Source organism: Choloepus didactylus, chromosome 1 (assembly GCF_015220235.1).
Source record: "Choloepus didactylus isolate mChoDid1 chromosome 1, mChoDid1.pri, whole genome shotgun sequence".
Classification (NCBI taxonomy): domain Eukaryota; kingdom Metazoa; phylum Chordata; class Mammalia; order Pilosa; family Megalonychidae; genus Choloepus; species Choloepus didactylus.
In genome coordinates, this window is record NC_051307.1 from 239,615,311 (window position 1) to 239,641,415 (window position 26,105).

Below are 26,105 nucleotides of genomic sequence, written 5' to 3' on the forward strand. Positions count from 1 at the left end.
TTCGTATATGCTCTTTATCATGTTGAGGAAGTTTCCTTCAATTCCTACCTTTTGAAGTGTTTTTATCAAAAAGGGATGTTGGATTTTGTCAAATGCTTTTTCAGCATCTATTGAGACGATCAATTGATTTTTCCCTTTCGAGTTTTTAATGTGTTGTAATACATTGATTGTTTTTCTTATGTTGAACCATCCTTGCATGCCTGGAATGAACCCCACTTGGTCATGGTGTATGATTTTTTTAATGTGTCTTTGGATTCGATTTGCAAGTATTTTGTTGAGGATTTTTGCATCTATATTCATTAGGGAGATTGGCCGGTAGTTTTCCTTTTTTGTAGCATCTTTGCCTGGTTTTGGTATTAGATTGATGTTAGCTTCATAAAATGAGTTAGGTAGTGTTCCATTTTCTTCAATGTTTTGAAAGAGTTTGAGTAAGATTGGTGTCAGTTCTTTCTGGAAAGTTTGGTAGAATTCCCCTGTGAAGCCATCTGGCCCTGGGCATTTATTTGTGGGAAGCTTTTTGATGACTGACTGGATCTCTTTGCTTGTGATGGGTTGGTTGAGGTCTTCTATTTCTTCTCTGGTCAGTCTAGGTTGTTCATATGTTTCCAGGAAATTGTCCATTTCTTCTACATTGTCCAGTTTGTTGCCATACAGTTGTTCATAGTGTCCTCTTATAATTTTTTAAATTTCTTCAGGATCTGCAGTTATGTCACCTTTTTCATTCATTATTTTGTTTATATGGGTCTTCTCTCTTTTTGATTTTGTCAGTCTAGCTAGGGGCTTGTCAATCTTGTTGATCTTCTCAAAGAACCAACTTTTGGTGATATTTATCCTCTCTATTGTTTTTTTGTTGTCTATGTCATTTATTTCTGCTTTAATCCTTGTTATTTCTTTTCTTGTACTTGGTTTAGGATTGGTTTGCTGTTCATTTTCTAGCTTCTTCAGTTGATCCATTAGTTCTTTGATTTTGGCTCTTTCTTCCTTTTTAATATATGCGTTTAGTGCTATAAATTTCCCCCTTAGCACTGCTTTTGCTGCATCCCATAGGTTTTGGTATGTTGTGTTCTCATTTTCATTCGTCTCTATATATTTAGCAATTTCTCTTGCTATTTCTTCTTTAACCCACTGATTGTTTAGGAGTGTGTTGTTTAACCTCCAGGTATTTGTGAATTTTCTAAGTCTCTGATGGTTATTGACTTCTAATTGTATTCCATTGTGGTCAGAGAATGTGCTTTGAATAATTTCAGTCTTTTTAAATTTATTGAGGCTTGTTTTATGTCCCAGCATATGATCTATTCTGGAGAAAGTTCCGTGAGCACTAGAAAAGTATGCGTATCCTGGTGATTTGGGATGTAATGTCCTGTATATGTCTGTTAAATCTAATTCATTTATCAGATTGTTTAGGTTTTCAATTTCCTTATTGGTCTTCTGTCTGGTTGATCTATCTATAGGAGAGAGTGATGTGTTGAAGTCTCCCACAATTATTGTGGAAACATCAGTTGCTTCCTTTAGTTTTGCCAGTGTTTCTCTCATGTATTTTGTGGCACCTTGATTGGGTGCATAGACATTTACGATTGTTATTTCTTCTTGCTGAATTGCCCCTTTTATTAGTATGTAGTGGCCTTCTTTGTCTCTCAAAACATCCCTGCATTTGAAGTCTATTTTATCTGAGATTAATATTGCTACACCTGCTTTCTTTTGGCTGTAGCTTGCATGAAATATTTTTTTCCATCCTTTCACTTTCAGTTTCTTTGTGTCCCTGTGTCTAAGATGAGTCTCTTGTATGCAACATATTGATGGTTCATTTTTTTTTGATCCATTCTGCAAATCTATATCTTTTAATTGGGGAGTTTAATCCATTTACATTCAGCGTTATAACCGTGAAGGCATTTCTTGAATCGGCCATCTTATCCTTTGGTTTATGTTTGCCATATTTTTCCCCTCTCTCTATTAATATCCTTTATTGTACCCATACCGAATCTCTTTCTCCAAGTCTCTCTGTCCTGTCTTTGTTTCTCTGTCTGTAGGGCTCCTTTAGTATCTCCAGTAGGGCAGGACTCTTGTTAGCAAATTCTCTCAGTATTTGTTTGTCAGTGAAAAATTTAAGCTCTCCCTCAAATTTGAAGGAGAGCTTTGCTGGATAAAGTATTCTTGGCTGGAAATTTTTCTCACTCAGAATTTTAAATATATCATGCCACTGCGTTCTTGCCTCCATGGTGGCTGCTGAGTAGTCACTACTTAGTCTTATGCTGTTTCCTTTGTATGTGGTGAATTGCTTTTCTCTTGCTGCTTTCAGAACTTGCTCCTTCTCTTCTGTGTTTGACAGTGTGATCAGTATATGTCTCGGAGTGGGTTTATTTGGATTTATTCTATTTGGAGTTCGCTGAGCATTTATGATTTGTGTATTTATGTTGTTTAGAAGATTTGGGAAGTTTTCCCCAACAATTTCTTTGAATACTCTTCCTAGACCTTTACCCTTTTCTTCCCCTTCTGGGACACCAATGAGTCTTATATTCGGACGTTTCATATTATCTATCATATCCCTGAGGTCCGTTTCGATTTTTTCAATTTTTTTCCCCATTCTTTCTTTTATGCTTTCATTTTCCATTCTGTCATCTTCGAGGTCACTGATTCGTTGTTCAACTTCCTCTAGTCTTGTACTATGAGTGTCCAGAATCTTTTTAATTTGGTCAACAGTTTCTTTAATTTCCATAAGATCATCCATTTTTTTATTTAGTCTTGCCATGTCTTCTTTATGCTCTTCTAGAGTCTTCTTCATTTCCTTTATATCCCGTACTATGGTCTCATTGTTCATCTTTAGTTCTTTGAGTAGCTGCTCTAGGTGCTGTGTCTCTTCTGGTCTTTTGATTTGGGTGCTTGGGCTTGGGTTATCCATATCGTCTGGTTTTTTCATATGCTTTATAATTTTCTGTTGTTTTTGGCCTCGTGGCATTTGCTGAACTTGATAGGGTTCTTTTAGGGTTTGTAGACCTATTGAATTCCTTATGTCTAATTTATCAGATCTACAGCTTCGTGGAGTACACTTTCTCTAACTAACCAGTAGGTGGCGTCCACGAGCCACCTGTCCTCCACAAGCCAGTTCTCCCCTGCTTAGCCTTTTTGGTGAGTGGGGGAGTGAGTCTTGTGGGGCCCAATTGGTGTACCAAGCTTGCGTGTGTAGTTGGTGTTGCCTGCCCTGTATGTGAGGCGTGTTTCTGGGCAGTCGGGGAGGGGGGGTGGCCCTAACAATCAAATCTCCCTGGTGATCCTAGAGTTTTAAAGCTGCTGCAATAGTCTAATCCTTCAGTTCAGTCCTGCCACAGTTTGTCTCTGCCACTGACCCACAAGTCCTTGGTATTGGCGTATGGCTCCTGAGACTTGCAAGTGGGCCCCTCTTCCAGGCTGTGCACCCCGGGTCCTCTGTTGAGGGATGACTGTGCTATGTCACAGGTGAGTGCCGTCCCCCCAGGGCAGTTCTGGGCTGCTGGGCTGTGTAGGGAGGCTCCCAGTCTGCTCAAATGATGGCTGAATGGGGCTTTGTTAATTCACACTGCTCCACCTTCCCAACTCTGGGACAATCAGCTGAGGTTGCAGGGAAGGCTAATGTCCACGCCCAGTTTTGTGGTGTGTGCCTGTTATTTGAAGCACTTCCGTCACACTGGGTTGTCTGGGGCAGCTCTGGGCTATGGGGCTGGCGATGGGCAGGAGTGTTTCCTGTCCACCAGGATGGTGGCTGTGAGCGGACACCCCCCTTTTCTTGGGAAGTTGTGGTGTTTAGTGAATTTTCTCAGCCACTGGATTATTGCCTTTTGTCTCAGAGCTCTCTTAGTTCTGCTCTTGACTTGACGTGCCCAAATTGAAAGTCTTTGAAGCTTTCTGTATTGGGTTTCTTAGAGTAATTGTTTTAGAAAAAGAAAAAAGGATTAAAAAAAAAAAAAAAAGGGCCCTCCTCAGAGATCTAATGGGTTATTGAAATGCTAATAGACAAAGCAACCAGGGCCATTAAGGAAAGGTCCACAGGGCAGAGAGATCAGCTTTTCTTCGGGATTTGCATATGCGCCTCAAGGCCTGAGCTCCACCCTTCCCCTTTCTGTGTTCACCAGAACTCCAAAAATCCTCTGCTTTTATTTTGGAGTTTTTCGTGTTGTTGTTTTTTTTTCTATGCCTGTCTCCTCTCTGCTGGGCTGGCTGCTCTCAGATTCTCTGGTGTCTGGTCTCAGTCTATCTATGGTTGGAGTCTGGATCAGTAGAATGAGTTTCCGATAAGGGCTGCCACTGCAGTTCTCCCTTCTCCTTCCCGAAGCTGACAGCCCCTCCTCCCACGGGACTGAGCCTGGCAGGGAGGGGCGCAGGTCCCCTGGCCGCAAAAACTTACAGATTTCGCTGATCTCAGCAGTTCGACATTTTCATGAGTGTTGTATGAAGTATGCCCAAAGACAGATTGTTCTGTGGTGTCCAGTCCACGCAGTTCCTGGCTTTCTACCTACTTTCCTGGAGGAGTAACTAAAATATACAGCTCACCAGTCTGCCATCTTGCCCCGCCTCCTCCTTAATCCACAATCTATTTTGAACATTTTCCTTACATCAGAAAGAATCAGAATAAGAATAAAAAATAAAAGTAAAAAAAGAACACCCAAACCATCCCCCCATCCCACCCTATTTGTCATTTAGTTTTTATCCCCATTTTTCTACTCATCCATCCATACACTAGATAAAGGGAGTGTGATCCACAAGGCTTTCACAATCACACTGTCACCCCTTGTAATCTACATTATTATATAACGTCTTCAGGAGTCCAGACTACTGGGTTGGAGTTTGGTAGTTTCAGGTATTTACTTCTAGCTGTCCCAATACATTAAAACCTAAGAGGTGTTATCTATATAGTGCATAAGAATGTCCACCAGAGTGACCTCTCGATCAAACCCCAGCTTTGCCTCCTGTTCCTTGTAAGACTTTGAGCTATCCAGTTAACCTCTTCTGTGCCTCATTTTCCTCATCAGTCAGATGGCACCAACTATACGGACCCAAGAGGATTAAATGAGTTAGCAAATGTAAAGTACTTAGAGCCTGTGCCTTTACATGGGAACTGCTATGTAATTACGTGCTATTCTTGTTAAGGATTATTATGGTTGCTTGGCCAAGTGAAAATGGAATTTCAAAAGGGAAGCCAGCAAGCTGGGATGGTTTATTAGACTCTAATGGCCTTGACAACTCCTGAAATGTAGAAAACATTCTTTTGGCACCAGATCCCTCTAAATACAGCCCTCAGTGAGATTATTCATGTCCCAGGGAAGCTGTTTCAGCTCCGCAGACTTGGGAAACTCCTTTTGGGGATGTCACTTCAAAGTCAGCATCAGGTTCTTTTCTTTTGCTGCCTTGAAATTTGTTTTATTCTTTTTTTCTCCAATTATGAAAATGTTATGTTTTCTTTGTAATATGAAATCAGATGATACAGAAAAGTACAAAGAAGAAAGTTAAAGAGACCCCTGATTTCACTAAGAGATAACTACTGATAACTTTTTTGTGTGTTTCTTTTCATGCTTTCTTCTTTGCATTTGTATACATATGTATGTGTGTGTAAGTATATGTATGCTTAAATTTTTAAACAAGAACGTAGTATTCTGAAGCCTTCTTTTTTATTTATTTATTGTATCTCTCCATGATAGTATAACTCATTTCTTTTTTGTACCTCTTTTTTTTTCTTTAAACTTTATATTTTGAAATAATTTCAAACTTATAGGACAGTTGCAAAAATAATACAAATCCCATACAGAGAACTCCAGCATACTCCTATCTCCCCAGATACCCAGATCCACCAATTTTAACATTGTGCCACATTTAGTGTAACATTCTATATCTAATATACTATTTATCTATTTTCTGAACATCTGAGAGCAGGTTGCACATATCATGCTCCTTAAACACATAATAATTCCATCTGCATTTCCTAAAAACAAGGCTCTCTCTTATGTAATTACCTTAAGTGCAGTTATCAAGTTCAAGAAATTTAACATTGATGTAAACCTTACAGTCTATATTCCAATTTTTTCATATATCCCAAAAATGTCCTTTTGAGCCTTTTCTCCTTAATTATTAGATCCCACCCAGCATCACATATTGCATTTTGCATCTTTCTTTTTTTTCTTAATACTTGATATTGGAGATCACTCCATTTCAGTAGCTCTAGACCCGCTTTATGTTTTTTTTATGTTTTTAACCTATTAAAGACGCTTTCAAACATACACAAAAGTAGAGAGAATAATATGAATCACCATATATCTATCATCAAATTTCAACATTTCACCTCCATTTTAAAAATGCTTAATTAAATGTACACATGATACACTTCACTGAAGAGGACATTCATTGTGAGTCTACAGCTCCATGAATTTTTATAAAGTGAACACACTCGTGTAACCAACATGCAGATCAGGAAATAAGACTATCTGCACCCCAGAGGCCCCCCTGTCCATCCCTCCTCCCAATCTCTACCTCCTCACAGCAATAACTGCCATCCTGACTTATAATGCCATAGATTAGTACTACCCACTTTTGAATTTTATATGAGTACAGTATGTACTCTTACCTCGTTCCTTTTGACAGCTGCATAGAATGTTTGGATGTACCATCATCTATGAATCACCTCCTTTCCTGTTGGATATTTAAATTATTTCCAGTATTTTTCTTTTCTTTTCTTTTTTTTGCTATTGCAAGCAACACTGTGGTGAACATCCTGTACAGATATTTTTGTGGCCTTATATTTCCTTAGGATACAAGCTTAGAGATGAGATTATTGGGTCAAAGGGTATGAAGAGTCAGTTTTCTATTACACGAGGCAGCATGTTCTTGGGACTCTTGGTAGTCTCTCTGGTTGTTTGAGAAAGGATCTGGTTTGGGAACCAGATACAAATTATTTTGTACCACTGGCAGGTGATCAGGTTGCTGGGTCTAAACAATGAAGGAGTGAAATTAATTTGTGAATGTGTATGTTTGGTTTGTAAAGGGGTTCTGATATTTTCCTTATATGCATTAGATACTTAACTTCACTCATTATAAAAGAGATGAAACTAAAATGAGATGATATTTTCTACCTAGGAGAAATGAAAAGAAAATTAATAATCAACAGTGTTGGATAGGATATGAGAAACACAAAATCTCATACATTTTTGTTGGGCATGCAAATTGGTAGAACATCTTTGGAGGTCAACTTGGCAACATAAAATGAAATTCTGCTAGAAATTTATTCTAATAATAATATAAGTTAACATTTATTGAATGCTTACCATGTGCCAAGCTCTGTTCTAAACCCTTAACATGTTTTAATTTATATAATCCCATGAAACAAAAGCACATATAGATTCTCACGTGAGAAGATATCCATAAGGACTTGGAAATAGGGGAAGGACGCTTTTTTTTATTCTTTTCCCTTTTGTACTATCTGATTTTTGTCGTTTATATTCTGTTAATTTTTTGGGGGGAGAGGGGTAATCATAGTAATATATATGCACATGATTTTTTTTAAATCCCCGAAGTAGATACTATTTGAATTTTAATCTGTGTCTATATTCCTGTTCAATAAAATAAAACTGGTTAATTTTTTAAAAATTAAAATCTTTGGCAGATTCTCAGCTTTCCCTAAGGGAACAGGGTTCTGATGGAGGGAGGCAGCCTTCCCCACTTGGCCCTATCAGTTTTGTGAGAATGAGGGCTTGTGGTGAGCTGTGCATGATCCCATGGCCCTCCTCTCAGCCCAAGCCTGACCTCCTGACCCCTGACCCCCCTATACCACCTTCCCCCGTAGGTATTATGTGCATGGACCACCTGGAGGAGATGCTAAAACTGGTGGATGGCAACCCTCTGGTGATAAAGGATGGCAAGTGGGTGGTGCAGAAGTATATTGAGCGGCCTCTGCTCATCTTTGGCACCAAATTTGACCTGAGACAGTGGTTCCTGGTGACCGACTGGAACCCACTTACTGTATGGTTCTACCGTGAAAGCTACATCCGCTTCTCCACGCAGCCCTTCTCCCTGAAGAACCTGGACAAGTGAGCCCCACCAGTCACCTCCCATGTGTTCCTAGTCTAGTTGGGAAGATGGCAAGCAAGCAGGCAATTACAGTGCAGTGGAATCTCACAACCCTGGGCTCCAGACACAGGCTCTGCAGGCAGGCTGTCCATCCATCCACCCACCCAGTCCATCCATCCCTCCCTCCATCCAACCAACCATCCTTCAAGCCATCCAGCAAATACTTAGTGAGTGTGTACCATGTGCCATTCAGTGGTCTAGGCACTTGGGATACAACAGTGAACAAAACAAGATCACAGCTTTCAAAAAGCTCTCATCCTAGCGGGGAAAAACAGACAATAAGTAGTGAACATCAAAGTAAAATTACCTGTTAGAAGGTGATACATGAAAGAAAGGAGAAAATGTCAAGAGACTAAAGGAGGGGGGGATCAGGAGAAAGGTGAGAGGAGAGGCCAGTTGCAGTTTTAGATTGGAGAGAGAGGTGAGAGGAAACCTGGTTGAAGCCTGGGTTCAAATTCCATCTCTACAGCTTCCAAGCTGTGTGGACTTTGCTCAAGTGAAAAACCTATTTAAGCCTCAGTTTCCACATCTGAAGAATGGAGGCAGTAATAGGAAACATAATTATAGCTATCAATTGTTGAGTGCTGTGTATTGGTGGGGGCTAAGCACCTCATGAATATTATCTCAGTCATTTTTCATAATAGCCCACTGAAGTGGGTATGAGTGTTACCCCCATTTTACAGATGTGAAATGAGGAATCAGGATGGTTAAAGGACTTGCCTAAGAGCTCCCAACTAATCACTGGTGAAGATGGGACTTGAACACATGTCTTGGTGACTATCCAGGGCCCTTACTCTTACCCACCTTCTTAGCTTCTAAGTACTGGGAGGGTTAACTGAGATTATGCACAGGGCACTTGACACTGCAGTCCCCATTGTGAGTGTCCTCAGAGGGGCCCCTGAGAGATACGACTGGTTCTGACTTCTTTAGTCCCCCTTGTCCCCAAAGCTGAGCCCCATCTCCAACTTAATTGTCAAGGGTGGCCGTGGGCTGGTTCCAGGGTCTGCCTGCCTTCTGAGTTTGGATGGGAATGGCACAAGGGGCCAGGACCTCAGCTCTCTGCTTTCTGCCCCAGCTCAGTGCACCTGTGCAACAACTCCATCCAGAAGCACCTGGAGAACTCGTGCCACCGGCACCCGCTGCTGCCCCAAGACAACATGTGGTCCAGCCAGAAGTTCCAGGCCCACCTGCAGGAGATGGGGGCCCCGAAGGCTTGGTCCACTGTCATTGTGCCTGGCATGAAGGCCGCTGTGATCCACGTGCTGCAGACCTCCCAGGACACCGTGCAGTGCCGGAAGGCCAGCTTCGAGCTCTACGGTGCTGACTTTGTGTTTGGGGAGGACTTCCAGCCATGGCTGATCGAGATCAATGCCAGCCCCACCATGGCACCCTCCACGGCTGTCACCGCCCAGCTCTGTGCCGGCGTGCAGGCCGACACCCTCCGCGTGGTCATCGACCGGCAGCAGGACCGCAACTGTGACACAGGGGCTTTCGAGCTCATCTACAAGCAGGTGAGGTGGCCCTGCCCGGGCAGGACCCTGCGCTCAGACCCTTTCCCACACTCCCTGCCAAGATGACTGCCCCTTCTCTCAGGGAGCCCCATAGTGAAGCACACAGGCTCTGCAGTCACACAGCCCCAGGTTCAAGTCCCAGTCTTGCCACAGTGACTTAGTGCAACCACGTCACCTCCCTGAGCCTCAGTTTCTTCATCTATAAAATGGGGACAATATTACCATCTTTCTCCGGGGGTTTGGGAGGATGCAATGGGTTGATATATACAGATAATATTTCTAGAGAGGTAGCATGGCTTAGTGTTAAGAGCGTAGACTTCGGAACCTCCCTCAATTCAAATCCGTGCACAATAACTATGAGTTGTGTGACTCTGGACAAGTTCCTAACCTCCAGGTCTCAGTTTCCTCATCTGTAAAGTGGAAGTGAAAATACTACCTACCTCATAGATTGTTGTGAGAAATAAACACGTTGATAGAAGTAAAGCACTTTAGAACCATGCCTGGCATTTAGTAAATGCAACACAAGCTTTAGCTATTGTTATTACCTAAAAAGGTTGTTAGGAGTTTCATTGTTCATGTCACCACATATAAAACACCTAGAACACAGTAAGAGTCAATTACTGGTAACTGCTATTATTACTATTAAAAAGATTGTACTCATCTTAATTGTTTTACTCATCTTGTTCCCAAAAAAAGATTTTAGTCCACTTGTGGAAAAGTATAGGATAAAACAGTCAGAAAACCAATTTCTTGAGTTTCTGAGCTTCTTGGCAATAATTTCTTGTGGCAGTTTAATTTAGGGCTTCCAATCAGGGTTCCCTCAAAGTTTGACTGCAAAAAGAGGATGTTATGATCACATGACCCAAGTGGCTGAGTCTTTGCCACATTTTCTGATCATATTTTAAATTAATATGTTGGCATTTTGGTTTCAAAAAAATGTAACTGAGATGCTGTAAAAGGAGAGGAAAATAAGACAAAGCTCCAAGGGGGAAGGTAATGTTTAGGTGCAGTTGTTCCCAAATGCTGGTTCATAAGCTAGAGTCACCCAGAAAGTTTTCTGAAAAGAGAAATACCAGGATGCCCAACCCCCAGAGAATGATTCAAAATGTCTGTCATCTGCATTTTCCAAATTCCCTTGGTTGTCACCCAAACATCTTTTATAGCTGATTTTTATTTTATTTTTTTTCTAAGCAACATCTAATCAAGGTTCACACCTTGCATTTGTTGTTTGTCTCTTAAATCTCTTTTAATATGAGACAGCCCTACCACTTTTTTTTCCCCATAGTTTTGCTCTTTTGAAGAGACCAGACTGGTTGTTTTGTAAAACTGTCCCACATTCTGGATTTATCTGATTGTTCCCTTGTGGTGTTTAACTTGTCCTTCTGTCTTTTGAATGTCCTGTAAACAAGAAGTTAGGTCAGAAAGCTTGACGAGGTTCAGGCTAAACATTTTTGGCAAGGATGCTCACGAGGTGATGCTGGGTACTTCGTGTGTCATCACGAGGCACCCTCGTGCCTCCCTATTAGTGATGCTAAGTTGGACTGTGGGTTAAGGTGGTGGCTCCCAGATCTCTCCATTGTAAGGTACATCCTCCTCTGTGCAGTTATCAATTTGTAAGATGATACTTTGGCTATGTGCAAATTACACATTTTCCTATCCTCCTTTTCACCTTATTGTTTTGACATCCAGTTTTGATTCTTGCCTATTTTATTAGAGTTACAAAATAGTACATTTCCAATTCTATCATACCTTCTACATTTATTAGCTGAGGTTCAGCTGTACAAATGAGCTCTTCCTAAGGGAACTTTTTTTTTTTTTTTTGATAACTATTTTTAACAAGCTCCATGTGATTCTGATGTTTAGCTACATTCTCACTGGGATCCTTTGATGACAAGGGAAAACCCCTCAAACTAGCTCAAGATTAATGTTAGCAAGACACAGAGGACTCTCCCAGAGTCCAGCTGCAGGAAGTACAGTTTGGCTTCCTAGGAGCTGGAAATTGTAAGGGAGCACCTCTCTTGGGCCCTGTTGCCTGCCTCCTCCTGCACATTTGCTGCTTCATTCTCTCCACAGACTTCCTTCTTTAGGGCTCTTAGTTTCTGCCTTCCTATAACTTGGGTTCACACAAGACAGATTCCAAGACTCTCATCTGTCTGGATGTCTTAACTCAAGTTTTCTCTGCAGAGAATCTGATTGGTTTATCTCAGACAACTATCCATCAACAATGGAATATGGCATGGAGCCAGCTGACCCACACTTCAGGAGCTGGGGACAGCTTAGGAAGGCAGTGGGCTGGAGGGGTGCTGGTGGGGGCATGGCTAGGACGCCAACCACCGCCCCCAGCTCTTGGTCACCAGTCCCAGGATCCCTCATCCCACAGCCCTGTGCCTCTCCAGGGCCAGACACCTTAGAAGGCAGAGGTGGGCTTCCCGTTATTCAGCCTAGGAACGTCTTCTGACCAGGTACCCCAGAAATTTAATTGCACCCATCTCTGCCCTGCGTCCTGCCAGACTGAGCAGGCCTTGTCTCCTCTTCTTCCCCACAGGCCGTCGTGGAGGTGCCCCATTATGTGGGCATCCGGCTCCTGGTGGAGGGCTCCACCATCAAGAAACCCAGTGCAATGTGTCACCGGCGGATGGCCGTCCGTCCGTCACTCCCTCATCTGCTCACCCAGCAAGGTTCTGGGGAGGACAAGGACTCAGGGACCCCCACCTCCAGGTCATCTTCTAGGAAAGTGGCTGGGGCCAGGAGCCTGGGGCACATTGAGAAGCCAGACTCTACTGCCACCGCCTCGGCCCCCGGAAAGGGGAAGAAAGGCAAGGCGAAAAGTGCCACCGCCCTGGTCCACCCTAGTCTCCAGAAGTGGGACACCCCTGCCACCAGAATGGGCTGCGTTTTCACCACGACCTTTGCTAATGGGGACAGGCAGTCCCACCCCTTGAACAGATTGCCACTGAGTCCGAAGAACCCCCAGGCCCTGGGTAAGACCACTCCCCTCAAACCCCGGCATGTCCCAAGGAAACTTCTCTCTGCTATCGAAGCCCCTCCCAACCCCAACCACTGGGATCTGCTCCCCACTCCACCCCCCAGTTGCAAGAAAAAGCACCACTCACAAAGTATTTTTTTTTAACACACAATCCAATGAGTATTTTCCCCTTCACCCTGCAAGGGAGGTCTCTTTCAAGGATTCCAGGACTCAATCCCAGGTCCATCTCTCTCCAGAGCCCAAGCTTTTCCTGCTGCAGTGTTCTGCCTTTGCTTGCATGCAAAGTTCGCCTCTGGGGGAAAGGAACTAATATTTTTACAGCACTTAACAGTTTACTCTGTGTCGCTACCTAATCAGCTCCTTTAGTTCTCATAACCACCTAGCAAGGTAGGTGCTATTATCCCCATTTTCCAGCCGAGGAATCAGGAAGTTTAAGGAAGTTGCCCAAGATTGCACAGCTCAGAAGGGGCAGAGCTGGGACGCAGACCCAGGTCTGTTGGACTCCAAACCTCGTGTTCTTCCTGCTGCCTCTGGAAGAGGAACTGGGAAGGCTGTGTCTGCCCTCACCCCTATCCACCCACCCCCAGCCCTGCCCTCCTACCCCGTGCACCCCTGTGGGGCAGTTGGCCTGCCCTGCCCCTCCTCAGGCCCTCACAGCCTCCCTTATTCCCACAGCTCCTTACTGCTTCCCCAGCCTCCCCACCAAGGCCCGGCTGCCTTCTCCCCACGTGCTCCGACCGCAGGGGCGGGTCCTCAAGCTGCAGCACAGCAAGCTGGCGGGCCCTAGAGCCCTGTCGAACACAGGCAAGGCCTTGCTGACTCTACCTACCGCCAAGGTTTTGATTGCCCTCCCGCCTACATCTGAGGTCAAGCCCAGAGGCTGGAAGCCAGGCAAGGTAGGTCTCAAACTGTGGCAGCACTCTGGTGGGTGCTGAACATGGGGTTAGGGCTTAGATGGCAAACAGGCAGAGGGCAGCTGCCAGGCTGGCTGGAGCCCCAAGGGAAGGGCTTATTTACTGCCCCACCCCCCACCCCCAGAACTCCCTTCTTGGACAGATTTCCTGATTGTCTCTTCCCCCTCTCCCCTCCTTTCACACTGAGCCCCATTGCTCCCCAGAGCCTTCGCAGCCCCTATTCTGGAAACGCCTTGTGGTCTCTGCCCTTTGAAGTCGGAACTCTTCCTAGCACCCATAGGAAGGTCAAGGCCAAAGGCAAGTTCAAGGCCAGACTCTGCAACAAACACAAGGCTGAGGCATGCTTCGTGGAGGGGCAGAGCCCCCCTGAACCCCTGCCCCTTAACGATGCATCCCAGAGGCTGGGGGGCATGGGGGATGTGAAGCTGGAGAAGCCCCCACTTCGATCCCCACTACCCCTGTCCTGGCCCCAGGACCAAATAAAAAGGAGCAAGTGAAGTGTTCTGAGCTCGGTGTCATTTCTAATTGAGGGGGAAGTGGCAGGGTTGGGATGGGGGCCTACAACCCAAGGTTCAGAGTGAGAGCTAGAGGCTATCAGCAACTCCTCCATGAAGCAAGACCCAGAATTCCCACTTAGTGCCACAGGGCTTCCAATTCAGCCATTCCCCTGGCACCTCTGATCCTTGGATTACAGGAGAGGGATCAAATTTCATTTTATTGATGAGGAACACTGAGTCTGAAACCTGGCTTGCCTAAGATCCCAAGCAGTGAGGAGGAGGCAGGAACACACTGCCCGAATGCTGACCACCAGGAGACCCCATCCCTAACCCCAGCGGAGCTGGGCTGGTGGCAGAATGACATCTAGTGGGCGCAGGGACATTTGCAACATAAAGACTTAAAGGAAAGGGTGGAACTTGCCTAAAGCCCAGCCCTTCTTAGGGGCAGTGGCTCTGTCCCTTCCCTGGCAGGGGGAAAAGTCACTCAAAAATGAAATATCCAAGCCACACCCATCCAAAAAAGTTTGGCTTTTCCAAATAATAATGGGATTGAATGGTGCCTCCCCCTCCCCCAAAAGATAGATCCATCTAGAACCTGTGAATGTGAGCTTGGTTGAAAAAAAAAAAAAAAAAGAGCCTTTGCAGATGTAATTAAGTTAAAGATTTTTGAGATCATCCTGGATTATCTGGGTTGGCCCTAAATCCAATGACCGTTTCTTGAAGAGACAGAAGAGGAGACGTCAGACTCAGAGAAGGCCACTTGAAGGTGGAGACAGAGATTAGTGATGCATATGCAAGCCAAGGAATGCCCAGAGCCACCAGACGCTGCAAGCCGCAGGGAAAGTTCTTCCCTAGAGCCTGCCACACCTTGATTTTGTCCTCCAGAACTGGAAGGGAATAATTTTTAAGCCAGCAGGTTTATGGTAATTTGTTATGGCTAGGAAACAACCACTAGTCAAGTTGGAGATGCATGTTCTCTGGTGCAGAAATTCTTGCCTAAGTTAACCAGGAAACACAACCAGGCAGGTTCACAGCAACATCCTGGTAACAGCCAAACGACCGAAATGGCCATGAATAGAATGGAATGCTGTGAAGCATCCCAACCCTGGAATTCAAACTATATGTGATACAACGTGGATACATTTCACAATATGGAAAAGCAAATCACAAAATAATAGGTGCAGCACTGTTCCATTTATGAAAATTTGAAAAAACAGGCAAAATGAACAAGATGCATACGTATGCAGTAAAACTTAAAAAAAAAAAAAAAAAAAAGCAAGGAATTAATTATATCCCAAGTCAGAACAGTCATTTTCAACCTGGACTGAACATCATAAGTCCTTGGGGAGTTTTCAAATGAGATCAATGCCAGGGTCTCCAACCCAGACCAATTAAACCATAATCTTTGGTGGGGAGGGGTACAGACTCATGGGGAGGCATAGGGATTGTTTTAAGCTTCTTGAGGGGCTGGGGGGGATTCTAATGTAGACCTAGGGTTGAGAGCTGCTGCGCTACTCTCAGGAAAGAAGGCCCTGAGTGGTGGTGATGTGGATGTCACTTTATAATTATTCTTTAATCCACAGGTATGTCTAATACACTCTTCTGTATGTGTGAAATATTTCAGTTTTTTAAAGTAAAAAATCTAACCAGTCTCTTCCTAGCCAGGATGGGACAGAAACAGCTAAATAAAAAGACTATATATTCAACTCAGCAGAAAGCAGGGTCCATGATAAAATATTTAATTTCCCAGCATATCCTCAAAACAATACCATGAGGTAGGTACTTTTTATCATCTCAAGTCCAGAGAGGTGAAGTCACTTGCCAAATGTCACACAGCAAGTCACCTCACCAGGATTTGATTTGAGATTTCCCTGACTACAGAGCCCAGGATCTTCAACCGTGGCCTTACTGTATGCTGAGCTCTGATCTTGTATCCTTTGTGCTCAGCTGCAGGCCTCCTCTCCCCTGACCCCCACTGCTTTCCAGTGGGCATCAGTAATGAGAGATGACTATTGTTGGTGGAGCCTCAGGAGCTCTAAGGTCCTGGAGAAATAAGGGGGCAGGGGAGCCTGAAGCTCAATGGGGGCATCCCTAGGCCTGGCCCCTGGGAGGAGGAGACGATGCAGGTGGAGGTGAAGGGGAAGCCGGGCAGCCTGGGAGGGGGTCAGGTGGAGGCGTCTGAGGAGGGCTTCATCCAGGACCTACGTGGGGGGAGAGGCAGGTTAGCGTCAGACACACAAGTTCCAACCAGCTAAGCACTGAGCTCTACCTGAATTAGGGGTGAGGGAAGTGCTTTCTCCCGCCCTGATGTGGAGGTGGTGTTCATTTCCTTCCACGTACACATATTCACAAACACACACACACACACACACAAATTGTAGCAGAAATTGGCAAGGGGTTTATTACATCAGCTTCAAAGCTTCTAGGCACACAGATTTCATTTCCCAGCCTCTTGCAGTTTGGAGAGACCAGTGGAATGTGAGAGGAAGTATGTATGCCACGTCCAGGCCAGGCCCGTGGAAACCTCCCAAACGAACCTGCACTGTCTCACTTCATCTGCTGGCTGCATAGCAATATCCTGGGGAGCCTGATGCCAAAAGTTGAAAATTCAGGGCGAAAGCCTGGGTCTCTGGGTGACTGCTTAGAGGACTTAACATGAGCAGAAAATGTTTGGTACTTTGGAGTTACTCTGCTGTAACAGTTATCTTAATACACACACACACACACACAGAGCCTATTTTTTACTCCCTGTACCAGACAGACTCAAAAGAAAGATTTAGAAGGACCTTTAAAAATCAGCCAGTTCAACTCCCTTATTTAATAGATGTGCAGAATGAAGCCAGGAGAAGGGGTGTCACTTTCCCACGGCCCCACAGCAAGGTGTGGGCTAATGTCTAGGGGTGCTGCCCACCCCACCCCCCACCCGAGTACCTGTCCTTGAGGCTTGGTGCTCTCAGCTGGCAACAGAAAGCGCTGGCCCAGGACAGTGCTCACACGGGCAGAGAACGTGTGGTCCCCAAGCACAGGGCAGAGCTGTAGGACCATGTGCACCTGCAGTTGACTGGGGAACACTGGGCAACAAGAGAAAGACAGGACAGATGGGGGGCTGCTGCTCGATCTGTCCCCCTGCCCCCTTTCCTCTGGGGAAACACTACCCACCATTCTCACATCGTGTGGTTTCAGTGAGGTTAATGCTACCAATCCCTGCCCCAAACAGGAGTCTGTGGCCAGGTTAGTACAAGCACAGAAGTCAATCCACCTGGGCCTTGTGATTGCTTCACGATGAGACACAATTCTGAAATTACTGCTGAAACTATGGGGAATAAGGAATTGTTTCCTGCTGGGGTTGCTAAACTGGTGGCATGTAAGCCTGGAGCTGCTGGGGACCATCTCTGCCTTCACCAGGGGGGAACCTGTGGGACAATGAAGCCAGCATGCAGGGAGGAAGAACCAAGAAATGGAGAAAGAGCTTCCTGATGACAGCCTCTGAGCCTCCGGATCCAGCTGTGCCTGGATTTGTTATTTGAGCCAGTAAGTTCTCTTTTTGGTTTATACCAATCAGAACTGTTTTTTGGGAAACTTGCAACCAAAAGTACCTTGGCCAATAGAGAAATGGAGAGGTATGTGTGAGGTATGCTATGAAATCTCTCATATGTGTTAAACTTATTTAATCCTCATGACAACCCTGTAAGGCAGGTCTTATTGTCATTTCTGTCTTCCAGATAGGAAAACTGAAGCTCCAAAAGAAGTAACTTGTCTGCCACCATCAGCTGGGATCCAACCCAGGACTTCTACTCTGCTTCCATTTCTGGCAATATGGTGGAATGGATATTCTAAAATCCCTCTTGCTACAAACCACCTAGAAACACTAGGTAAAATGTAACAATCACCTTTTAAAATATATACCTAAGCACAAAGGAAGGAAGATCCCTGAGACCAAAACACACAAAAAAGAAAAGAAATCCAGAGCAAGAGAGAGAGCCAGTGCTTCGACTGTCCCAGGGGTGTTGCCAAGAGGCTTGGTATGCAGGGGGCTTGGGTTTTAAGAGCTGTCTGGAGGCCAGGGATGAGAATTTGGTGCCCAAATGAAATCCAATTGAAAGGGAGGACCAGAAGGAAAATTCAGCCACCAGTGAAGGTCTGGAAGGATGGGAGGAGTGAACAAGTGTTCCCTTGAGAATTCGCAACCATGAGCCTACTCTCACCCACGTTTGGGGCTCATATTTACACCACTTGGGTCATCCTTAAACTGCCCCCAAGGCATTACTACTCAGAGAGTCCCTGGTGCATCCAGCAGAAGCAAAAACAGAACCTCTTGGAAAGGCCGCACCTCCCAGCCAGGCAACAAAGGATTCTCACAGATAAAGGCTCAGCTGAACATGAATCCACAATCTGTAATCACAGAACAATAAACCATCCAAGTGCGAGAATCAACAAGAAACTCAAAAGGATTAGACCCTCCAAAACTTCAGGCAGTGGAATGATCATGAATAGAATATAAAGTAAGGGTGTTTAAAATGATTAAAGACATAAAAGAGCAAATAAAGATAGGAGATGATAACAAATGCTGTATTTTCTATTTGGAAAATAACCAAACAGAACTTCTGGAAATGAAAAATACAGTTGATGGACAGGTTAAACTGGACAGATTAGGCCCAACTGAATAAAAAATTACTCAACTAAAAAGTAAATCTAAAGAAATTACCCAGAGTGCAGCAGAGATAAAGAAATGAAAAGAAAGACAGCTTAAGAGGCATAGCGAGTAAAATGAAAAGGATAGGTTTATCAGGCATTCAAAAGGAAGAGAGAATGCAGGAGGGGCAACACTTTAAGAGAGAGTAAGAATCTCCCAGGATGGATTAAATATCTTAATCCTCAGATTCAGGACTCCCAGTGAATCCCAGGCAGAATAAAACTAAATCCACACACCTAGATTCAGCACAATAAAACTGCAGAACACCGAAAACAAAGAGAAGATTCTGAGAGCTATGAAGAAGAGACAGATGAGCTACAAAGGATGACAACTAGACCAAGAGCAGGAGCACTGCCTCCTCCAAATGGAGCTGGTCATATATAACCTTGCTGTCCACCAAATGCTCCCCAGGCTGTGCCTGGGGACCACCACCTTCCTCCCACCCTCCTAGCTCACCCCACCCAAGCCAAATACAGTTCTGCAGGCTGGGGCTCCACACCCACCTGTAAGTGGTTGCAGGTGGACCAGGGCACAGCCAGAGCCCGTGGCCACCACACAGAAGTGGCTAAGGGTCCTCTTGACACCTTCCAGGATGTCCTTTCGGGATGGGGGATTCACTGGAACTACCTATGGGGCCAGCCCCCAAGAATGAACAAGCTTCACATATGCTTGGGGAGCTACACCCAGACCCTCCCTGCTGGAGGTCAGCAGACTCAGGACAGGACCACAGTTGAGGCAGTGGTCACTTGCCTGTCTTACGGGACAGGAAAAGCAGCCACCCCAAGTCTATACTCCAGCTCCTCTGTCAGGAGTAATATGTCCAGAAGGGCCCCTCCTCTTCCTCAACCAGACCCTCACTCACAAGACTGACCCCATCAATGTGTTCCAGTTTCAGAGCTGCTTGGATCTTCCCCTCCAAAGGAGCTGGGATCCCATCAGTGATGGCACTGAGTGAAGAAAAGGGCAGGAGGCGGTCACAGAGGGGCCTGCAGGGACCTCCCCACTGCCCTGGAGTCTCCCACGATCGCTCACCAGTAGGTGGCTGTGGGTCGCTGGTTTCTCCGTGAGTGAGCAAAGAACTTCTGGAGGCGGCTTGCAGTCTGGGGACAACTGGAGAGGAGTACAAGTCCAGAGCTCTCCCTGGAGGAAGAGGGCAAATACGCAAGTTAAAGCCCTCGGGTTCACATACAAAAAAAAGGGAGACCCCTAAGAAGGGGTTCAGGCCTGCTCAAGGCCAACAGTAACACCAGACTTCCTCCTGAGGAACAGAGAGGGGCTCCCTTTGTTTGATAACAAGACTAGGTAACTTAATATGTTTCTTATTAGGCCCTGGCCCCCAGGGAACTCAGAGCCAACTATCATAACAATTACCACCAATGGCTGAGTATCTACCATGTGCCAGGCCCTACACTAGCAATTTTATATATATGTTTTTATATATAAGTTGTACTGTACTGTATTGTATTTTTTATTGTATTGTATTTATTTTCTTTTTTATTAGAGAAGTTGTGGTTTACAAAACAATAATGCATAAAATACAGATTTCCCATATACCACCCTATTACTAACACCTTGCACTGGTGTGGAACATTTGTTACAACTGATTAAAGCACATGTTTATAACTGTACAGTTAAGTATAGTCCATGGCTTAACATAGGGTTCACTGATTTGTATAGTTCCGTAGACTTTTTTTTTTTTAATTTCTATTCTGGTACCATAGAGACAACCTAAAATTTCTCCTTTTCACCATATTCAAATATTCAGTGCTGTTAATTGCATTCACAATGTTGTGCTATCATCACTATCATCCATTACCAAAAAATTTCCATCATTGCAAATAGGAACCCTGTATATTTGCAGCCTTAGCTTCCCATTCTCTATCCCTACCCTGCGCCTGGTAATCTATGTTCTAGATTCTGACTTGATGAGTTGGCCTATTCTAATCATTTGAAATCAGCATGATCATACAGTATCTGTCCTTTTGTGTCTGGCTTATTTCACTTAACATGATGTCTTCAAGGTTCATCCATATTGTCACATGCATCAGGACTTCATTCCTTTTCATGGATGAATAATATTCCCTTGTACATATATACCATATTTTATTTATCCATTCATTGCCTGATAGACCCTTGGATTGCTTCCATCATTTGGCAAGCAGCCTCCCTCCTCCCCAGGTGGCTCCCTGTCCTCCTACCTTCCTGTTACCCATCACCACTTACTTCCCAGGAGCTTGAACAATCTGGAGCTCCTGCTGCCCAAGCCCCAGGGACTGGTTCAGCTCTGGCAGCACTGAAAACAGTGTCAGATCTCCAGGTTTCCCTGGGAAAGAAGAAAAAGTACAAGTTGCTCCCAGGACCCAAAGCTCCATCCTACCATCCTATTCTCTTAATTCTTCCCTCCCTCGTAGACATCAAACCCTCTTTTACTGCACCCACCTTCTGTCCCTTTTTCCTACCTGTCACTGGCAGCCCCTGTGGCTTGTTCAGTGTCACTAGAGGTCCTGAAACACATATTGCAGCAACATCAAAAACAGCAGCAGTTAATGTCTGTTCAGCACTTAAGAGTTTACAAAGCACTTTCTCATTCATCTTACCATGTGAGCCCCACGATGACCCTCAGAATAAGTTATCCCACCCTGGACTGAACTTCTTTCTGTACCTCACTTATGCCAAGCTTTCTGCTGCCTCAGGACCTTTGCACTTGTTGTTTGCTGTCCCAGATTTTCACATCTCTGGCTCCTTCATATCATCTTGGCTCAAATGTTACCCCCACAGAGAGGCCCAAATCCCCAATCTAATGTTTGCCATTCTCAGTCCTCATGATCACATCACCATGTTTTTAGTTTATTCAGAGTACTTATCACTAGTAACTTGTTCATTTATTTTCTGGTTAATCCATTTCCCCCACTGGAACACTGGCTGCCTGAAGAAAGGAACCATATTTACCTCGTTCAGCACTGTATAGCCAAGGCCCAGAACAGTGCCTGGCACATAGCAGGTGCTCAATAAATAATAGCTGAGAAAATGAATGGACAAATTGAGGCACAGAGAAATTAAGTGATTTTCCTAAAGCCACACAGAAAGTCAGTTACAGAGCCTAGATATGTCTGTCCCCAAAGCCTGTGTTTTGTCCATTAATAAACAAATTATTATAGTAATCCCCTTAACTCAGTGTATAGTGCAAGTTTCTCCAGTTATTTCCATTTCCCCTTCCCCAACACACATACACAACCTATCCCCATTATGCTGAGGTCCAGAGATTTTATGTGACCCGCCCAAGCTCATGCAGCTAGTGGGAGGTGAAATCAGGATTTGAATCCAGGTCTCTCTGACTCCAGACCCTTAGGCTTTGGTGGGAAACCCAGCCAATGCCCCACAAGGCTTGGGGGTGGAGGAAACAGGCTCCTTTCCGGGTCTCTGTGCAGCAGTCCCTCCCATCCCTCACCTTTCTGTTCCACCACTGCTGCCCTCAGCACATTAACCAGCTCCTCACGACTGAGGTTCTCCAGCTGCAGCAGCCCCGGGAAAGACCGGTCCCGGAGAGGTCCGGACGGTTTGCTGGAGCGTCGAGGTTGCGGACGATTCCTAGGAAAGGATGAGGAAGCAACAGGAGAATGTTTCCCGAAGTGTTGCCCATTCCTATCGCCACACACCTCACTTCAATTCCTGACGCCTCATACAAATGCCTCAGGATGTCTGGGTTGAGCTTCTCGATAATTCGGATTCGACTGGCCTCCTTTTACAAACAGGGAATTTTGGCTCAGAGAGGCCGAGTGACTTGCGAGGGGTCACACAGCAGAGCAGGAATTAGAACCCATATCTACCTAAATCTAGATCCAACACACCCCCTCCCCCTACCCAAGTCTCCCTCCTACGCGATGGGAGGAAGTAATCACCCGGCCTCGGCGCTAAAACCTGCGGCCTGGGGCGCTGTGGGGACCCTTTGCCCCAGTCGCCGACCACTCAAAACCCGGCCCACAACACCGCAGCCACGCATCTCCGGTGCGAAGATACTGCGCATGTGTATCCACAAAGGCTGCCCTCCTTCCTCCCCCCACCGCCTCCTGCCCCCTCCCCCGCTCACCTAAAGAGCGTTGATTGGTCGTATTGGCTGTCGATCAGAATAGCGAGCAAGGAGGCAGGACTTAGAAAAGTGCAAAGGCAGGGCTTCCGGCCTTGCTGGAAAGACTTGCGTAAAATGGGAGGAAATTGTTCCGAGTTAGAGGAATGTGTCAGCGCAAAGTCGGCACGAAACGTCGAGGATTTCTAATTACCTTTCCAGTTTTTAGGAGCCTTCTGACTTAAAAAAAAAAACATTGTTCCCGAGTTTGTAGGGCAAATTGGCGCTTGCGCGCGCACGCACGCGCACGTGCAGACACGCACAAACACTTAGCACGAACACCCTATGGTCGGTCCAGTAAACCTGCTCAGAAGACAACCGCCTGCTGCATAACCCAAAAGGAGGTAAAGGCCAGTGGCAGGAAAGAGCCACTACAGCTTTATTTGTCAAAGCAAAAACAAAACAAATCTCAAAACTGGGAAAACATGAATTGTCCTATATTGGGATCTATAGGGGAAATAAATTTAATCAGTGAAAGCTTCCCAGCGAAGACGCCAGTCTGAGATGGGTTGTGGAGAACTAGTAGAAATTCACCAGGAGGCGAAGGTGTGTGTGGGATGGAGGGGACAGGCAGAGGGAAGAAACAAGGAGAAATGAGATGTTAAGTGAAAAAAAAAAGCAAAGAGAAAATGGATTTTATCCTGTGATTAGAACTATATAAAAGTTAGATTCTGTTACGGTGCCCGCGAGTTAAAGTACGAGACAGCCAAACGGAATTTAAAGAGCCTTTTATTTAGCCGGCCGGGCACTGCCGCCTATCACTCTGCACAGGGAGTTCAGTAAGCAGCAGCAGCGACCTGTGTGGGCTGGTGCCTTATATAGACAGAAACCCTATCCTAGAAACGCAAGCAAGCAAGCTATTCTAACAGCAGCAGAGTTGGCAGTTAGCTGTTGATCACAAAAAAACAATTTCACAAAGAGTTTCACTTGGAGCTGGAGCAGTTACTGATCATAAAAAACAATTTCACAAAAACAATTTCACAGAGAGTTTCACTTGGGACTGGAGCAGCTATTGATTATTAAAGGGCTACAAAAAGTTTCACTTGGACCTGGAGCAGTTATTGTCAAAAGGGTTACGCTTGGCTGATGCGTGCAACCGCAGCTTTGCCTCCCCTAAATGGTAAAGTTTTGCTTTCTTTAACTGGTACAGGCCCAGTCTCACTCCCCCCTCCTCATGGCCTAATGCTGTTTACACAACACTGTTGCTTTGCAGATGTTTTGGGATTAAGGGAAAGGGACCCCACTTCAGATTCAACATGTGTGTTGCTTGATTTATTTACTAAGAGCTCTGTAGTTTTTCAGTTCATTATTTGCATTAGCAAAAGACGCGCGGCAAATAACCTAAATCTATCAACAGAGGAGGTTAAGCCCATTGCAGCACATCCATACCATGCAGCATGGTTCAAGCTCCAGGAGCTTGGAGGCTAACTGAATCGTGCCAACTGCAGAGAGTGAACAGGAATGAGTAATCTTTGATGAAGTGGGTAGGTCTATGTGTGCTGATGTGAATCAATCTCCAGAATATAATAAATCAAATAAACCAAGTAAAGTATATTAAGACTAGAATATGCATATGCATGTGGTTTATGCATATATACGTCTGTGCTTCTGGAAGGACAAACAAAATGAGATCATGGTTGTTTCTGGTGAAGGAAACAGAGGTGGGAAGATAACTAACATGTTTTTTATCCTTTTGAATTGTTTAAATTTTTTACCTCATTGATATATTTCTTCATACCACATTCATACTCATTTGCATGCACACACACCCCTTGTTTAAAAATCCACATCAAAGACAAAATTCTGTATGATTTTTACATAACATTTTAGAAAAGGCAAAACTATACTGATGAAAAACAGTGTTTGCTAGGGATCTGAGGTGGTGGGTGGGGATTGACTACAAAGGGGCAAAAGGGAGCTTTCTGGTATGGAAATGTTCTATACTTTGGTTATAATGGTGGTTATATAACTGTATAAATTTGCCAAAATGTATTGAACCGTATACTTTTTTTTTTTTTTTTTTTTTTTGGCTGGGTGTACTTTATTGATGGTACATGACAGAGTAGGGCTCTCAGTCCCTCCCCTTCCTCGGGGGGTCTGGGATGGAAGCTGTGGAGGATGGGCAACGCTTGGTGTCAGGATCGATTTGGGGCCAGGACTCCCCAGCAGCTGACGGCCTCTCTCCCTCTCATGCTGTTGCTGGGGCTGGTGGTCCAGGGGCTCTTACTCCTTGGAGGCCATGTAGACTATAAGGTCCACCACTCTGTTGCTGTAGCCAAATTCATTGTCATACCAGGAAATGAGCTTGACGAAGTGGTCATTGAGGGCAATGCCAGCCCCAGCATCAAAAGTGGAAGAGTGCGAGTCACTGTTAAAGTCGCAGGAGACAACCTGGTCTTCAGTGTAGCCCAGGATGCCCTTCAGGGGGCCCTCTGATGCCTGCTTCACCACCTTCTTGATGTCATCGTATTTGGCCGCTTTCTCCAGCCGGCAGGTCAGATCCACGACGGACACGTTGGGGGTGGGGACACGGAAGGCCATGCCAGTGAGCTTCCCATTCAGCTCCGGGATGACCTTGCCCACCGCCTTGGCAGCGCCGGTGGAAGCAGGGATGATGTTCTGGGCAGCCCCACGGCCGTCACGCCACATTTTCCCAGAGGGGCCATCCACAGTCTTCTGGGTGGCAGTGATGGCGTGGACAGTGGTCATGAGTCCCTCCACGATGCCAAAGTTGTCATGGATGACCTTGGCCAGGGGTGCCAGGCAGTTGGTGGTACAGGAAGCATTGCTGACGATCTTGAGGGACGTGTCATACTTCTCATGGTTCACACCCATCACAAACATGGGGGCATCGGCCGAAGGGGCAGAGATGATGACTCTCTTGGCGCCACCCTTCAAGTGAGCCCCAGCCTTCTCCATGGTTGTGAAGACACCAGTGGACTCCACAACATACTCAGCACCAGCATCACCCCATTTGATGTTGGTGGGATCTCGCTCCTGGAAAATAGTAATTGGACTCCCATTGATGACAAGCTTCCCGTTCTCAGCCTTGACGGTGCCTTTGAATTTGCCATGGGTGGAATCATACTGGAACATGTAGACCATGTAGTTGAGGTCAATGAAGGGGTCATTGATGGCCACAACCTGCACTTTGCCGGACAGTATAGCAGCCCTGGTGACCAGGCGCCCAATACGGCCAAATCTGGGGGTGCCGTTTATGCCGACCTTCACCATCGTGTCTCAGAGATGCGGCTGGTACTGCACAAAAAGATGCGGCTGTCTGGCTAGCGGGCAGG

At 45.3% G+C, this 26,105-nt stretch overlaps 3 protein-coding genes across 13 annotated transcripts in view; 1 reads left to right on the forward strand and 2 right to left on the reverse strand.

The window, feature by feature from the left end:
- LOC119507947 (tubulin monoglycylase TTLL3-like) overlaps positions 1-20,183 on the forward strand; it is a 38,605-nt gene extending 18,422 nt beyond the window's left edge. For 4 of the 9 annotated variants that reach the window (XM_037801287.1, XM_037801295.1, XM_037801325.1 and 1 more), the window contains 5 exons: positions 7,802-8,045; positions 9,161-9,596; positions 12,142-12,577; positions 13,258-13,478; positions 13,700-14,003. In XM_037801287.1, the coding sequence (XP_037657215.1) occupies positions 7,802-8,045; positions 9,161-9,596; positions 12,142-12,577; positions 13,258-13,478; positions 13,700-13,993 (1,631 nt within the window). In that variant the 3' untranslated portion in view covers positions 13,994-14,003. Of the gene's footprint in view, positions 1-7,801; positions 8,046-9,160; positions 9,597-12,141; positions 12,578-12,996; positions 13,074-13,257; positions 13,479-13,699; positions 14,004-17,398; positions 17,525-17,715; positions 17,866-19,575 lie in introns of those variants that run through there. The other 5 variants (XR_005211370.1, XR_005211372.1, XR_005211369.1 and 2 more) reach the window with 4 other exon arrangements.
- On the reverse strand, positions 15,712-22,710 carry RPUSD3 (RNA pseudouridine synthase D3). Of its 3 annotated transcripts, none has more exons than XM_037801424.1 (9): positions 22,586-22,710; positions 22,135-22,274; positions 21,146-21,190; positions 20,910-21,009; positions 19,719-19,826; positions 19,558-19,633; positions 19,190-19,313; positions 16,925-17,064; positions 15,712-16,194 (listed from the first exon to the last, which is right to left on the reverse strand). In XM_037801424.1, the coding sequence occupies exons 1-9, from the start codon at positions 22,708-22,710 to the stop codon at positions 16,003-16,005; spliced, it is 1,050 nt and encodes a 349-aa protein (XP_037657352.1). In that variant the 3' UTR covers positions 15,712-16,002. The 3 variants fall into 3 exon arrangements, with proteins under 3 accessions (XP_037657352.1, XP_037657344.1, XP_037657362.1); XM_037801416.1 differs by having other exon boundaries at positions 19,549-19,633; XM_037801434.1 differs by lacking the exons at positions 15,712-16,194; positions 16,925-17,064 and adding an exon at positions 17,073-18,385 and having other exon boundaries at positions 19,549-19,633.
- A 2,179-nt stretch (positions 22,711-24,889) lies between these two features.
- Positions 24,890-26,043, reverse strand: LOC119529275 (glyceraldehyde-3-phosphate dehydrogenase-like). The gene has a single exon (XM_037829518.1). It carries the CDS (start codon positions 26,041-26,043, stop codon positions 25,033-25,035), a length of 1,011 nt encoding a protein of 336 aa, XP_037685446.1. The 3' UTR covers positions 24,890-25,032.
- Between the last annotated feature and the right edge of the window lie 62 nt (positions 26,044-26,105).

Bases quoted from the DNA above. Each gene is read 5' to 3' on its own strand.
- LOC119529275 (XM_037829518.1), bottom strand. From the start codon at position 26,043: ATGGTGAAGGTCGGCATAAACGGCACCCCCAGATTTGGCCGTATTGGG.
- RPUSD3 (XM_037801416.1), bottom strand. From the start codon at position 22,710: ATGCGCAGTATCTTCGCACCGGAGATGCGTGGCTGCGGTGTTGTGGGC. The intron at 19,827-20,909 runs GTAAGTGGTGAT...CTCTTCCTCCAG, and splicing joins ATTGTTCAAGCTCCTGGGAA to GGAGAGCTCTGGACTTGTAC. The intron at 16,195-16,924 runs GTACTCGGGTGG...CCCCCCACGTAG, and splicing joins GCACCAAGCCTCAAGGACAG to GTCCTGGATGAAGCCCTCCT.